Source organism: Oxyura jamaicensis (assembly GCF_011077185.1).
Source record: "Oxyura jamaicensis isolate SHBP4307 breed ruddy duck chromosome 20 unlocalized genomic scaffold, BPBGC_Ojam_1.0 oxy20_random_OJ106590, whole genome shotgun sequence".
Lineage (NCBI taxonomy): Eukaryota > Metazoa > Chordata > Aves > Anseriformes > Anatidae > Oxyura > Oxyura jamaicensis.
Window position 1 is genome coordinate 35,473 of NW_023304563.1, and position 16,767 is coordinate 52,239.

General features: G+C 44.3%; 2 protein-coding genes across 2 annotated transcripts; one reads left to right on the plus strand and one right to left on the minus strand.

Moving 5' to 3' along the window:
* The first annotated feature begins 62 nt into the window (after positions 1-62).
* On the plus strand, positions 63-1,920 carry LOC118158163. Its single transcript, XM_035312774.1, has 2 exons — positions 63-263; positions 917-1,920. Exon 2 carries the CDS (start codon positions 947-949, stop codon positions 1,733-1,735), a length of 789 nt encoding a protein of 262 aa, XP_035168665.1. The 5' UTR covers positions 63-263; positions 917-946; the 3' UTR covers positions 1,736-1,920.
* Positions 1,921-4,517: 2,597 nt separating this feature from the next.
* Positions 4,518-16,129, minus strand: LOC118158159 (intraflagellar transport protein 52 homolog). The gene is made up of 13 exons (XM_035312770.1): positions 15,939-16,129; positions 15,229-15,316; positions 14,837-14,966; positions 13,132-13,207; positions 12,973-13,044; positions 11,959-12,085; positions 10,027-10,113; positions 9,336-9,404; positions 8,471-8,625; positions 7,369-7,456; positions 6,093-6,201; positions 5,422-5,567; positions 4,518-4,834 (listed from the first exon to the last, which is right to left on the minus strand). Exons 1-13 carry the CDS (start codon positions 16,055-16,057, stop codon positions 4,787-4,789), a joined length of 1,314 nt encoding a protein of 437 aa, XP_035168661.1. The 5' UTR covers positions 16,058-16,129; the 3' UTR covers positions 4,518-4,786.
* Between the last annotated feature and the right edge of the window lie 638 nt (positions 16,130-16,767).

Sequence of the window (16,767 nt, forward strand, 5' to 3'; positions counted from 1 at the left end):
TTTTTTTTCCTATCTCGCGCCAACCGCGGCCCCCCCCCGCGCGGGGCCGGGCCGCGCCTGCGCGCCGCCGCCTCACAAAGAGGCGCGCGCGGGAGGGCGCCCGCCCGCACCGCTCCCCCCACGCGTGTCCGCGCCCCCGGGCGGGCAGAAACCAAACGGCACCAACCGGGGGGAGCCCGGCCCGTTAATTAATTAATTAGCAGGGGTATAAAATCGTTAGAAGCAAGGGCGGGAGGCGCGGATCGAGGGAGGCTGTGCTCAAGGCAAGTGGCGCTTTGTATTTCCCGGGCGTTCTCCCTGCGGCGGGTTGCTCGAAATGTTTAAGGGCGGAGGGCTTGAGCCGCTCAGAGCAAGTTTCCTCTCTAGGCTGGCCTCTTTAAGGGAAACTTAGGCGCTTTCTGCCTCAGTTCTTAAAGCGGTTGGTGCAGAGGGTGACTTCTGACCGCCCCCGACCCCCCAGGGGTGGCACGGTCACGCAGTGAGCTGCGCCCTGCCGGGGGCTCAGCGCTGCCCTGACCCCATGAAGTGCCCTTCGCCCCCAGCCCTGCACCTCCAGCGCAGGGGGAGGCTTACCGAGGCCCCTACACCCATGAAAATGAAGCAAAGAGCGGCACCATGCAGGGTGAAGCTGCCAAAAGGCAGCCCTGGGGGTGCGCCCCCCAACCCCAGCCTGGTGAGGAGGACGTAGGGCCGGGGTGAGCTGCTCCCCCATGGCCGATGTGGTTACGGACCCTATAAATAGGCCGTGGTGCGGTGGTGTCACACTACGAGGTAAGGACAGGCCGGGTGCCTGCCTGCCCCAACCCACCACAGCTCCTCGCTGGGACCAGGGGATGGGTTTGGCAGTGGCAGCAGAGACGCAGCCCCACGGCTCTCCTGCAACTCTCTAGCAAACGTGAATGCTTCATCCTAACAGGGACACCCGGCAGCAGCAGGACGCCGCACCATGCTGTCCACCAAGAGGCGCAGCACCAGCATCCTGACCGTAAAGGAAATCCTGGAAAATGGGTTTGTGGCGGCAGCCCCTGGGCTTACCCACTCTTCTCCCGTCTGCAGTTACTACACGGACTCCGGTAGTGTCTCGAGACCAAGCACCTGGGAGCTTCTGGTGGACTTAGAGAGCGTGACAAAAGGCAGCTCTCTGTGCGTCCTGAAGCAGCCAGAGGTGCTGGGCAGCTGCGTGAAGGCCGAGCTGCAGAGCCTGACCCAGGGCAGCTCCGACATCAGCCTCGTCTGCTTCTGCAAGACTCCCTATGGCCACGCTGCCTCTGACCTCTCTGGGCTGCCCAGCCAAGCCGGCTGCCTGATGGATGTGGCATCACGCAACACTTCCACACCATGCAAGAAAGAAAAGCACCCCAAGCTGCTGGAGAGCCTGCTTTCGAAGAGCACTGAGCACCTGAGTGACTTGCCAACCCCTGGGAAGCCTCCAGGACCCCGATGGGAGATCTCAGAAATAAAAGCCCCCCTGGATGCCAGCCTGTCCCTTGACACAAGCACCGAGGAGCTGAGGTTACTGGGGTGCTCCAAGCCGGACACACCATCCCTGGAGACCTCTGTCATCATTCCTCTGACCTGGCCCGGCACCTTCAGGAGGCACCCTGCTCTGCCCCACGGGTCTGCCACCCACGAGGCCCAGCTGAGCGATCTCGAGCCTGTCTCTGCGTTTGCGCACCAAGCCCTGTGCTGCTGCTGCCCCTGCTGCCAGGGCTCCAGACCTGAGACGCTGCCATGAGCTGCCCCACCGATGGCTCCGGTGAGTTCTGCGGGGTGCGGGCAGCTCGTGCTGGACAACCAGAGCCACATGGCTGGGGCCGGCTTGCTGGGAGGCACCGAGGTGACACTCGGCATCCCCCAGCTGGAGCCTGATTTTAGGGGAAAGGGCTCGAGGCACTACCTGGTGGCAGCACCCTGAGAGCTGCTGTTGCCGGTACACAGCCTGACTCCCTGTTCCTCCCCAATGGCTGTCTTTTGTATTAATGCAATAAAGATTTGTTTCCTCCTCTGCCTGCTCTCCGGCTCTCTGTGCCCGGCGAGCTCCGCCTGCCCGCCGAGCGCACCCAAACCCCCTCCAACCCTCCCACGCAGCCCGCGGGGCTTGTCCCGGGGCAGGGCGAGGGTCCCGGGCACCGCGAGGGCTCTGGGCCCGGCTCCATCTCTTCCTCCCCCCAGCGGGCCGCGGCCCGGCCGCTTCCCTCCCCGCCCCGAGGCCGGGCCCGGCGGCCGAGGAGGGGCGCGGCGCCTACAACATGGCCGGGCCCGGGGCCGTGCCCGCCCGCCCCCGCCGTTACCTGGCTGCCGGCCCCGGGGGCGGCCGGAGAACGAGGGGAGCAGCGGCCGGGGCCCGGCCCCGCAGCCCGGCCTGGGGCCGGCCGCTGCCCGCGGGGAGCTCGGGCGAGGGAGGCGGCGGGGCTGGGGCTGGGGCTGGGGATCCCTCTTCTGGCACGCGGGGAGAAGCACAGCCCGGCCAGCCCGCAGCTGCAGTGCCCGCACCCGGTCACTTCCACGTCCCCGGGGAAGAAGCGCACCCATCGCCCCCCTTCCAAAGGTGTTCTTGCCCCCACCTTACATGTCCTCTTTTTTTTTCCCTTCTCCACTAGCTGCTTACAGGGGATGTGGAGAATTTCTTGTTAAAACCAGCTTTCCAGGGCATTTAGAGGTTGCTGAAAAACACGATACGCATCCTTCCCTTTTCTTTCAGGGATAAATTAAAGGTGAAGTGATAAACAGTCCATGAGAGTATAGAGAAAAAAGGGAAAAGTAACTTGCACCCAACTTCTCTGAAGCACAGCGATAATTTCATTAATATGTTAAGCCTGTGGGGAGCTGGGTGCTTTAACTTGCCCTTGGCCCAGCTTCACTTCTTGAAAGCCTTCACCTGTTTGAACTCCTTCAACATTCTGTCAATCAGCAAGAGGCGTGTATCACATTTTCATGAGCAAAGCAAGCACTTCTGTTTTCAGAATAACAGTTTAAACACCTCCAGAGGGCCAAAGGGACAGTTTTGAAAGAAGGCAGCTAGCTATTGCCTCTGCACGTTATTTCATGCTAGAGGTTTTGGCCCCACAAAAACCTTCATTCACTGAAAAATTCTGTTCTTCTACTTCACTGTTAGAACAGCACAACAGACAAACAGTAAACAGGGAGCTGCTTGTCTTCTCTGGCTGCTCAGATGACTTTTTTCTAAAAAACATGTTACGACATCAGGAACAGGTGACAAAACAACTCTGAAAAGGGACACAGAGAGAGAATGTATTTACAGTTTGAAGTCTAAACACCAAAGAACAGTACAAACCAGATCTATAATTAGCAAGAAGATCACACAGTTGTTTGGTTCAACTGCAGTCTGTGCCGGTTGACTGGTTGGTATTGATACTGTAGGGGAAAGATAAAGCTTATTATGTAAATCTGTAGCTGGAATGTACAAAGTGCTGCTGTGTGTGAAAAGCACAACCATGTCACTAAAGAAAAATAAATGAAAGAGGAAGAAATGAAAAATTTCAAACATGCTGTTTTGACAAAGGAACATCTGCAAAGTATGCAGAGATACAACCACTTCTGTCAGTATTATATTGGCACATCTCAACTCATCAGTGAATCAGTAGGTGCTTTGGGGAACCTGCTCTAGGAAAGTCTGTACCACGGTGGCATCCAAAACATGAAAGAATGTAAAATGTGTGGGTTTTCAGGGGAAAAAAAGATGTACATATCTTCTGGGAAAAAAAAAAAAAAAAGCAGCTTTGACATTAAAAAACATGGCAGAGCAATACAAGGCAGTCTAACAGAAGTTGCATGGAATGCCTGAGTGGAGGAAAAATTCAAGTTTCACAGTTTGGGTTCAGATTAAATGCAGATTTTTTTTGGATGTCAAAGGGCAATCTCGCAGTGCTGATAGAAAAAAAAACCTCTAGCAACAAAGACATTTGGTATTAATAATATTGACAAGTCTGTTTCTCTCACCACTCGTACCCTTGGCTCTATTTTTGCTGTGCACTGAGTTTCAGCATGGCATTGCCCATTAATTTCACTTGCGTTTCCATTCTTATGCAATACCTGGCTCCGTCTCTGGGAATAATTTTAAGTAAAAATATTCCCAAGTTTTCTGCACAGTGTCACACTTTTGTGATAGTGAGCCATCAAATCTTAAAGTCTTTTTAATCCAAACACTGTCCCTCCTTTTCATGATGTTTTTCCAATCTTGTATGAGGCAGTGATGTGCAGCAATGTCATCACTGCTGAATTTCAAGTCCTCCCCTCCCTTGCAATAAATATTTTCCTCCCACAGTAACAAACCCACCTCCCCTTGGGTGACTTAGGCAGAAAGCCAAAAGGTGACTGCCATGGGGTGTCAGAGCAGCATCTTTTCAGCATCTCCTGAATTTATGGCTGTATTTTCTTCTCCAGTTCACAAGTCAAACCAACAAACTTTCCCCACAGTGCAACTAATGGCTACATGTATGCCAGAAGAACCCACCGTAAGCCCTGCTCCAAAAAATAAATAAAAGAAAGACCAAAACTATGTTCTTAGCACAAGATTTATATATACATATACTACAAAATTACAGTTTCAATAAAGAAGTAGAAAAATAAGGAATTATTTGGAAAGTGATTGTAAAATACAAACACCTCCTCAAAAGGCATTAGCTGTCCAAAGTACCACACAGAACTGATCCAAACATTCAGCGAACTACCAAGACAGTCCAATCAATGCACTGAACACAGAGGTTGAAGAAAGGTGGTAAGCACGTTTGTACTAGGTCTGTCTCAATCTGAGGAAAGCCAGGTCTCAGCTCCCATTCTGGAATCCAGCTTCACTTGTGTCAGTATCATGTTCCTTAGGGAAGGGAAAAGCAGAAACAAAACCAGAAGAATTTAACTATAGAAATTGTATGTAATAATTTGTATACAATAACTGCAACTATAAAAATTCAGATTTTCATATTAAATAGACTATTTGAGAAGCTGGGAATACTTGTTAGCAAAAACATCTGATCTGCCAAACAGAAGCATCAAACTGACGGTGACACAATGCTCCCTGGGCGTAACAAGGCTGCTTTCACATCTACATTGTAGCATTAGCAAGCACTGCAAATCCTGGTGAGGCCACATTGCTTTAGCATACTGCACAATTAAAGGAACTGGATTTAGCTGAAATTACCCAAACTGCACTTGCAGGTATTAATCCCCCAGTTAAAATAAATGAGAGACTTAACAAACTGAGCATTATACATTCTATACAGATGTATACAGACATAAGCGTTCTGGATCAAACTTCACTGGCTCTCTTTATCGTACATCAAATGCCTTAACACACTGCTGTATCGCCTGAGCGTAACAAGCACAGGTGCTACGAAGATGCATCAGCCGCAGTGCTGGCTGATGCTACTAATAATTCACTTGTCATTCTGTTATTAAAAATACCTGATTCAGTTTCTTAAACTCAACCACTTGGAAGAAAATGTGCTCCAATATATTTTTGGCATCTTGCTTCTCCTTTGGGAGTTTACTTGTTACTCCTAGGATATCGCCACATTTTCGTATATAAAACTCCAGGTCATCATCAGTACCTAAAAAAGCATCCCAAGGAAGGAGGCAGTTGAACATCACACATATCCATGCTGCCTGGGGAAAAATATACTAAATACCAATCTCCATTCATTTTTCATATCCTGGGGAATCTTACAAATGTTCAGAGGACTAGCCATGATGTATTTCTGCAGGTAGTACTTTCTCTTCTTGTTTCAAGTTAAGGTGTGTTAAGAATAATCTTAACAGGTACTTACTAACAGTGCGAGATACTGCACTGCTAACTTCAAAAAAACATTCCCCAAAATAACTGAAAAGGAAGCCAGCATCTCTCTAACAGCAGGCCTTCCAAGTCATATGTCTACTTAAATGAGGAAAACAACAGACAGAAAACAAAACTGCACTGCTGCTAACTGATGTTTTCAAGACCAGTAAGCCATGTATCAACTTCCAAGGCTCAGAGCAATCTTGGCCCAGAATTACAACTGTGGATTTCCACGAAACACCTATTTCCCTCCAAAAACTTATATGTAAGTGTGTGTAAACAATCAGTTTGCTCTGCTTACATTTGTTTGTAATCTCTGCAAGACGAGCTTTCTCAGATGAAAAGGTTTCATCCAAGTCAAACAGCTCCAGAGGGGGAGGAGGCAACTCTCTGAAAGCAGGTGGAAAAACCTTGAAGAGAATCAGCACAATTTATTGCCAATTATTTTTCTTATACTTCACAGATCTCTAAGATAACAGTTTTAGACTGGACTTCAAGAAACCTATTATAAAGTCAAAAGCAACTCCAAAGTCCAGAGTACAAAGGTACAACCTTTTGAAAATTCCATTTGCATTTCGTAAAAATAACTGAATATTCCGAAAGAATTTAGTCAGGAGTATGCCAGAGTTATCACCTAGCACCACAACTGGACATACTGCATTTGCACGGTTTGTTTTTAATTTTGTTCCAGGAGATACAGGTGATTCGGTTTAGCATTCAGATAGTCAAGGCACTAAGCAGGCCATAACAACTCACACTGAAACATATCAACATTAATTCTGGTAAGGGTATTTTCTTTTTTATGCAGTCACCACTTATGCCACAAGCGAAACTGTGCAATTAACAGGGCTTACAGGTGCTTAAAAGAGTACTTTATTTCCAAACGAACGCATTTTAAAAAAGCAGCACAAGACACTACTTTCAGTTGCATCCCTGCAGCTGTCAGCATCACAGTAACGTTTCCTCAGTGGCCAAGCCATGATGGAGCCAAAGATGGAGCCATGATGGCAAAAGTCAGATACCTGCATTTTGAGAAAAGTTTGACACTGCAGTAGCTCCTGTTGCTGCCAGCACCAATCTCTGCTGCTAAAAGGTTGGCCAGCCTTTGCTGTTAAAAATATATTTCACTTTCTACTTCCTGAACAGAGGCAGAAGATCGAAGAATAGCAGGACAGACTGGCACCTCCCCTGGCAGCGGTCAGTGCATTGCTTACAATACATTGCTTTCTGAAATGCCACCTTCTGTTTTCACAGTAAAAGGTAAAAGCCAAACCCCAGTGGCTCACAGGACTAGGAGCAGCTAGTTGGCTGAAGGGATTATATATGCAAAGCATTCTGAGCTCTCTAGGAGAGTTAAGCTATGGCACCAGATGCTACATTTCAATTCTTATCAACAGAACTTGAAAAGCATAAATAAGAACTCCTTAAAAGATTTTGCAATGTATTCATCTCCTAAGTCATTGATTATTACTCCAGCATTTCTCTCCCTCTTTTTTTCAAAAGAAATACGGAAATGAGAGTTTTTATATGAAACAAAGACTCTCCATATCCTTTATCAGCACGGAGATTTTACTTACAGCTGGCTGGAGGACAGGTAGTGGAGTCTCAAATTGAGGTTGAATAAGTTGGAGAGGTTCATGCTTCACATTCAGCTGTTCATAAGCTCTGCAGCACAGAAGACGACACAGCGTGACAGGAGAAATAACACACCATCCGTTTCCATTTGCATGCGTTAAAGGCTACAGAAGTTCATTTTTACAAAATACCGGGGCCAACATATTGCACAAAGTAATAGCATAAAACTGGGTTGAATAATTTTTGGAGGACCCCAGAGAACTACGTATCAGTAATAACTGACTTCTAAAACAAACGTATTAGTTAAAACTACGACTGAGAAGACGATAAAGATTGCTGGATATATCAGATGAGGAAAAAGAAGGAAGTCACACTTCTCAGTTCTTCAAACAACTTTTAAAGAGATCAATGTGCATGAGGAAAAAGTAATCCAGTTCAAACAGAGCTGATTGGAGATTTCAAAGAAGTTCTACAGAAAGTCCCTAACCAAAAGCCATTAAAAAATTATTTGTTATGGGATCAGAAGAAACATCTCATCACAAATTCACATCTACTGAAAATGCAACAAATGGAGCAGGAAGAAAGTGTCTGCAAGAACAGACTTTCATGAAATCTGTGTTAAGCCTGCTATTATTCAACGCGTTCATACATGACCTAGATAACATGAGTTATAAGGGACAAAGCTGCTAGTGCTACAAAACTGATAAAACTCAGCAGCAGATAAATCTCAAGCCAGAATTATTGGGAAATGGAAAGGTGAATGAAATCCAGCTTCAGTCAATGCCAAGTAATATGTAAGTGGAAAAACAACTAGCTCCCAGTTATCACTTCAGAAAGTACCCAATGTCACTGCAGGCAGTTCTACTAAAAATATCAGTTCACTGAATCAGCAGTAGTAATAAAAAGGAAAAAAAGAACATCAGAATCTACAGCTAAGAGAAGAAGCAAGAGCAAACCAATGTCATGCTCAAACCTCTGGTATATCCATATTCATAATGCTGCCTACAGATCAGTCTCTTCTGCTCCTTAGCAGACACAGTACACACAAGCAGAAAATGCAGAACACAGAATGCAAAAATAAATAAAAAATTCACAGCTACTGACTTGATAACTGCAGGGAGGGCAGTTGTATCCAGCTGATAAAGGGATGTATCAAACAGCTTTGTGAAGTCTCTTGGGTTCTCATCTCCTTCTTGCAGACAGACTCGCAGTTGTTCAGACAATGCAGCTGTATCTGGGAGCACAGTATAGTCTGAAATCTGAACATACGCACAGACACACACCATTATGATTTAAGAAGAGCAATCCGTTTACATAGCCTCTTTCTAGTTTATACCTCACCTAAAATCTCATCCATAAGTAATTATTTCACTCTTTACCAGTTATGACCCTTTGCAGTGCAGATTACTAGATCAGGAAACTGCAAATTCTGCTGTGTTAGCTGTAGAGCCACTTGCCACATGGATGGAGTGTCTGAACTTCTGTTAATTCTTGTTAAAGTAAAAAAAAGACAGCTTACTACTCAACTGTGCAAGACTTGTTCTTTTTATGCATAAAGAGTATACTTTCTTTTTCATATTTCCAAATAAAAATAACATTTGCATATGCCAGTTAAAAAAAAAAAAAAAAAAAAACTAACCTAAACTAAATTTGATATAAACTAAAGTGCATACTTACTAACCTGGAACAGCAAATAATCTCATAAACAGGAAATTGGGAAGAGCCTTTCACAACTGAAACTGTATGAATAAGCACCAATCTCAGTCTAACACATACATTTTTTCAATTTATATCTTATGCCCAGTCCATCTGTCTACTCAGCCTCATACCTTGAATAAGGGGTGTGTAACAACAACAGTATTCACCTTCTGAATGGCTGTTAGCCATTTCACTCTCAATACATGTTTTGGCAAAAGAGGTGCTGCCGGATTACACTATTATTTACTTCCATGTGATGGATCTCTCTTACCTCAGGGTCCTCCATATCCATGTGGTTTAAATGGATATCTGATGTCGTGAGCCATTGGAAAAGCACATCCTGGGGAAGGGTAAAACTTTAATTTCAGGAAGGTCTGAGTAATCTAAAATAGTACTTAACCATTCCTAATTTCATTTAACAAATACAGTGAAAAAGAAAAAAACGGGTAATAGGTCAAATAATATCTAGGGATAAAATACAAACTTATATATTTACTGAGGGAAGCAATGAGTCATGACAACGAGCATACTTTGTGAGAGATGTATGCTTTCAGGAAAACACCCCACTTACACATAATGTCATACAGTGCACTTTGGAAAGTGCTTTGTGATCGCCACATATCAGGCGCTATATATGCAAAGGTTTATTAATCATAAAGCAATAATCCAGCACTAAAGAAACTATGAAAAATAGATAATAAAAAAGATCTACTGACCATTTTAATAACAATAAAGTGGTGAACAGAAATAGGAGAAGGTTTTCAGAGTCCTATAACGTAAGCTGTGTCTTTAAAAACTCCTCCTGTTACTTGTGCACTGACCAAGTCCCCAGGATGTTAGCACAGGGTCAGAATCTCCGCACTGAATCAATTTCATAGCTGTCTTGCTCTAAGCTTTAAGAGGAACCTGGTAAGCTTGGATTGCTTTAGAACTGCTGTGAAAACTTTTTTTTTTAAACTTACCATGATCTTACCGTTTTCTTCTTTATCTAAATACTGATCACTGAACATGTGGCAAGATCCCAATGCTGCCATCTTTCCACCTTGACTCTATCAACAAAGAATACAATACAGCAAAAAAAAATCCTTCCAAATCATAGTTTTTGAGGCAATTGTTAATGGCATCCAATTACAGAGCAATTTAAAGAAATAAGAGATTTTGGAATAAGTAGTGTCAAAGGCAGTTTCAAACGTGGCAAGCTCAGAGCACAGCATTATTAAAAGAGCATATGCTCTTAAGGCTCATAAAATTACAAAGATTAGAAAGACAACTGGCTGGCAATCAACAAAATCCCAGTATCATCAACAGTAGCTGCAGATAGGTTATTTTTGCAGAAAAAAAACCATTTATTTTCCATGAAGCAAAGAAGAACTAAGTAAATGAATGCAAACCTGAAGGACAATGACACATGCACATGTCAATATAGCACATACGCACATGAGATAATGAGAGAAGAGTTTGGTAATTTCATTATTTCTAATATGAAAATGCAAAATGTTCTGGTGGTTGTATTTTCATTTACCTAATCAAACATGGAAATGCATTCATGAAACACCTTTGGAATTCTTCCCTAACCAGATTATCCCTTAATCCTTCCACATACAAAAAATGGTAAGTGTTCAACAGATGCTCCCTGCGCCAACTGTGAGACTCGCAGCATAACATAACCGTAAAGACCGCTATAATGAGTTTGAAGACACCTCAAACAGAGCTCCAGCCTAACAATTTCTGATGTTTCTTACTCCATGTTTTGCAAACAAAGTTTTAACTTGAATTCCACACGCTTCATCCACAACAGCGTAACTAGACAGCACCCTCTGCTCTTACTTTCCACTCCTTCAGTTTCTGTTGCTGTTCTTTACCGTCTCACTTCTTTGCTCCACGAGATTTTGTTTTCCTTCTGACAAGTTTCTCTGCTCTGCCTGAAAGAGAATCTCTGTCTCTGGCTTCATCTTCGACCCTTTTGTCTACAACTTCCGCAAACTAGACAAGGAAAAATGATGCCATCTATGGTATTTTATTACGGAAAGAACTACCTGCATGATGTGCAATGGTTTCCATTTCAATGATCAACCCATGCAGAAGACCTCTTGGAGGTACAATCAGGTTATGTGGATTTCACTTCCAGACTAATGTAGTTGTTATAATTCTCAGAAGAAAACACTTCTAACACTTCTGAAGTTTTTTTTTTAGAAACACTTCTGAAGTTACGGCTTTACATAACCTAGATGACTTACATTACAAAAAGACAGCTTTTGTACAGTAATGCAAATCATTTCAAGATTATCATGGGTGCAAGGTTAGGTATGAGGCTACAGGCCCATTGGATCTATGTACAAATATTGTCTGTGGAGAGGGATTTTATTTCATCTTCTGACAGCTGCAGATAAAATGCAAGCGGTAAGTGTACTTGTAAATTCACTTCACGCTGCTGTATGGTCTATGATTTACAGGATACATTTCAGCAACAACACGGAAGAATGAATAGAGGCATCCTCAGAAAAAAAAAAAAATCACCTTCCTGCCTAAGATACCAAAAACCACAGTAGTGTTAGCAACTCATCTGCACAGTAGAATGTGTGCTAACAAAATTATATCCAGGAGCAATATTAATTTGTTGTATGCATCAACTACTACTTGTTTTCAAAATTGATTTATTTTTAATAAACTAACAAAAGACAGATCCTCTTCCTTAACTCAGTATTAATGAAACTAATAATCTCATTAAACAGTCACTAAAACTATGAACAAAAACAAAACAATGAAACATTACAGAAGAATTAAAAATTTCCCTCTGGCACCCAAATAAATAAACTGTCTTCCCTAGTGCTCCCAGAAAAAAAAAATGTGGGGAGCAGGGGCAGAATGCATGGTTGTTTCATGAAGAATCATACCTCATGCTGATAGAAAGCAAGAATAGGCCTGTTGAGCGGGAAGCAGACAGATCCTGTTGACAGAACAGCCACCGCTGGTTTCATCACATTCAACGTGGCACCAAACGGATACACAAAAGTGAGAGCTCTGCAAAGAAATACAAAACATCCTGAAGTACCTGCATGTATCAGGTAGGCTGGACATATTTATAAGACTCAGTTTATCTGCCTAAACTATGCGGTTTAATTGTTCACTGGTGGTAGAATGTCAAAAGCCATGCTTTGAAAAAATCAGATCATTAAAATGACATCTTAGTCTCCTTCTACAGGCATTCCCAGCTTGACAACTCGTCTCACATAACAAAGACTGCTTTTGATTTCTGTTTGCATACTCCTGTATCTGAGAGAAGTGCAGGGCTATTTAACTCATAGACAAATATAAATTCTGACACAAAACTATATTAAATGTTTTTACACTTAGTTTTCCTTGTAAACAACCGTGCAGTTACTTATTAGTCTATAAACCAGCAGCAAAAAAGAATACAAACATATGAAGTTATTTATGGAAAAACTGTATTCTTCTCAATGCCTTCTCACTTCTCTGCAGAATAGAGCAGTACAGACAGAAAGTTAAGAATTATAACAGATGTCTATCTTACCCTGGAGTAAAAGTCTCTAAAAATTGTAGGGTTCCTCTTGTCTACAGCCACAACACCCACTATCTAGAGCTTATTCACATTTATGCTGTTTAATAAAACTCAGCTCTACAGATGAGGGAAACGAAAAAAAAGGATCTGGTCAGGAGAGTAATAATTCACCTCAAAATCTATCACTCCTGCTCCTTAAGTGGCTATCAAGAGTTACTAAACAGTCTCCTTCCTATATATAACCTTGAGGAGCAAGAAACATAAGAGGAGACATAAACACATTAGAAAACCTCAACACAAGTGAAATAAACTCCTGCTAGATTAAGGGTCTGCTAATTGAGTTAGGCTAAATCTTTTCACAGCAGCTACCTGAAAGGAAAACACTTACTGTAAGTCGTGTCCGCTTCCATCTTCATCTGTTGTCTCAAGTGCTGTTTTTCTTGCAGCTTCACTGATTCCCCTACAACATATTGAAGAGCAAAACCTAGTGAACAAACGATGGATTAACAGAGTTCACTGTAAAGGTCCATATAGGCAAAATATTTACCTATTCAAAACTCCATCAGAGATAAGTGCTTCTTTTGGGTGGTGGTACTTGTAATAAACATTTCGTACAACAGCATCTTGAATTAAAAAATAAATAAAAAATAGTAAATTTACATCTTAACTCATCAATATGCCAGACATAGCAATGTAAAATGAGTATAGTTCTTGGCTTCCCTGGATGTTTGCTTCTAACACCACAACACTGGCATGCAGCTCTCAAAAGAATTCAGACCAGCATTCAGATGAGGCTTCACTACCATTTCCTTTTGCACTTAAAGGTTTAGAACAGGAATATATTTGTTAAGTTCAAATAAAAATATGAAAAATAAACATCTCCATGTCTTCCACATTTCTACAGATAAAAAAAAAAGATCAAATTAAAAGAATACGTATCAAGTTTATCAAGTTCAAATTATTTTTTAATCTCTCTTCCAAAAGCATGAGGTTGTACTGGGTCTGGCTGGGATGTTAACTTTCCCTGCAGCAGCCCATACAGTGCTGCGCTCTGCACTTGTAGCTAGAACAGCAGTGGTATCACACCGGTGTTGTGTCTGCTGCTGAGAAGTGCTGGCACAGCATCAGGACTCTCTCTGACCCTCCTAGGGGGTGGGCAGAAAGTGAGAAAGAAACATCAGCAGGGCAGCTGACCTAAACCAACCAAAGGGATATTCCATACCATATGATGTCACACTCAGCAATAAAAGGTGGAAAAAGGAAGAAGAGGGGAGGGGTGGGCTCTCGTTGCGAAAACGTCTGTCCTCCTCCTGAACACTGGCTACGTGTGTTGAGGCCCTGCTTCAAGGACGTGGTCAAGCACTGCTCATTTGTGGGAAGTAGAGAGTAATTTCTTTCCTCTGCACTTCCACATAGCCTTTACTTGTTTTGTTTAGTTATTCCCTTTCCCCCTCCCTCTTCCCCTTTCCCTTTTTTTTCCCTTTAGTTGAATTGTTTAATTAATAATATTTCCTTAATAATATATATATTTATTATTTTTTTTTCCTCTTTAATTAAATCATCCTTATCTCAACCCCGTGAGTTGTTCTTTCCTTTACTTCTTCCCCTCCTCATCTGAGGAGGGGGAGTGAGAGAGCGGTTGTGGTGTTCAACTGCCTAGCACGGTAAAACCACCACAGAAGCCCATAGGGTTGATTCAAAAAAATAAAAATAATTTTAAAAAAAAAACAGTCTAAGGGTCCAAATACCACCAAAAAGCCTAAAAATACTTCATGAACACTGAGACACACAGCTGATTTATATACTTTGGCTGTACAAAACCTAAGAAATGGCATTTTACTAGTCTGCTAAAGGAAAGTGCCACTGTTGATTTAGGGTGAGCATGGAGTGATTCAACTCATTAAAATGCGTGGAAACAAATTTCTAAAGTGAAAGGCCTTTTAACCAATAAATATCATTAGTAGTAATTTTATTTTAGTGAATACCATCCAAGCTGTCAAATATGGCAAAGGCACAGAGATGGCTGATATGCTATCAGGCCACTTGTTGCTGTCAAGTTTCCACATCCATGCAAAGCTCTTGGTGTGCTTCACTATGAGGCTTCCATGCACATCCAGATTTCAGGAGACAGTATCTCAAAAATGTACAAAAACATACTTTGTGAGAGGGATCTGCAAGGCTACGAAGACTGAACCTGCCCTTTTGATTTTGCTGAAAATGTAAGAATAAAAGGTATCAGTAAGCCCCATTACCATTATTGAAAATGATTCCATATTCTTCTAACAAAAAGTTAATATTTGTGCCAGATCGGGACTCTCCACCTTCTCTTAGCATCACCAGGATGGCTCCACCATCCTCCAGGAATTTCTTCAGAACCAAAAACTAAAAGACAACAAACATCCAGAAAAACATACATGAAAGAAGCTAAAAGCAAGACTGCAAGAAGTTGTACTGAGATGAAGGAAGACAAATGATTCTATTTGCAATGAACTTGAACAATCCTACAAGAAAAGCATTCAAATCTTAATTTGTGTAAATTCGTAAAAAGTAATAATATTGTAAAGTCTTCTTTACTGTTATCTTCTATTTCACATTAAGCCAATCTTAAATACAACAAACTTGCTAACGATCACTGACTTCTTACCTCAGCAGCACTGAACTTTTCTCGTGGGCCAGCCGTTATCCACAGTTTTACCCCGAACAGTTTCTCAGATGTGATCTCATCTTTTAAGCTATGGATAGATCAGTAAGAAAGCACGTCATCTGGGGATGCGCCCTGAACCACTTATTTTTTTTTTAAAGGATCAGCAAACAAACATAAAGCAAATTACTTCAGTCGCTTCACATCCACACCTTGGTTTAAAGTTGATACCTCGAATGACAATAATCCTGAGAAATTTGACCCCATCAAATCGCAAAGAGCCTCTGAAGATATACTCTTTTCTTGATGCAGAACTGGTGCAAACTGCCACAGCTGCTATCAAAATCTGTACCGAGTAGGTCTCCTCCTTTTTCCTTTTCCCTCTGGACTTACTCTGTCGTGCACAGGCGATAACCACATACGGGGGGGGGGGGGGGGGGCCGCGCTTTTTCTTTTTATCTCAACCTCTAAAACGTGCATTTGCGAATCCCCGGGGAAGCTGAGGGCTCCTTTCCACGGCCGGGATACCCGGGAGCTCCACACAGAGCCAGCTGGGCGCTGGGTGCGGCCGCAAAGCTCCCGTCACAGCCTGCCGCCAGCGCAGGCAGCGGGCACCGGGCTGCGAGGCGCACTCGGGAGGAGACCCACGGCCGGAGGAGACCCTCGGTGGGCCCCACCAGGGCCGTCCCCGGCGGCGGCCCCGCCGCCCTCACCTCAGGATCCTCCAGTTCCCCCGCAGCCTTTTGCGCCAGGCCTTGTAGCTGCCGGTGAGAGTGAAAGCCTCCCCCTTGGACGCGTTGAAGACGATGGCGTTCCGCGGGCCCTTCTCCATACGGCCAAGCTGCGGGAAGGCCGGGAGGAGCGGCCGGGAGCAGCGGCCGAGCGGAGCCACCCTGCGCGCCCCGCCGCCCAGGGCAGGGGCAGGAGCCGGAGCCGCAGCGGGGCCGCCCCAGGCCCTGCCGTTCCCCGCCGCCCAGCAACGCGCACGCGCCGCCCCCCCCTCCGCGCTGGGGGTCGTTGCGGTGGTTTGCTCCGTTCCCAGGAAACCAGGCGGCGGGGCCGTACCATTGCGGCGGGCCGGGGGGAGCCGCGAGCCGCCCCGCCGCCCGCTGAGGGGAGCCCTGGCGCCGGGCAAGCCGGGATGCCGAGCCTGCCCCGTCAGGGAGGGTTGCGCACCCCTCAGAGGCTCCCCCCCCCGAGCCCAAATAAGGACTTTTAATTAAAAATTAATCGCTCCACAGCACCCCCACACCTGCCTCCCTCCTCTCCTCATGCATTTGTTTACACACAGGCCCAAGAGAGGGAAACACATCAGTGTATGCACTTTAATATAAACCATGTCATTTTTCTAATGACTCCAGCATGTACAAGATAGAGGCTGGTAATTAAAAAAAAAAAAAACCTTCCAGGACAAGCTTCCCAACAGTGTGAGCATTACCCCAGTTTTAGAAATGCCCTTGTTTATCCACGTGTTGTACATTAGGTAAAATTTCTTATCCCCTTTTTCCTCCCCACAGCAACACAAAGGCTTGGAGAGAAAAA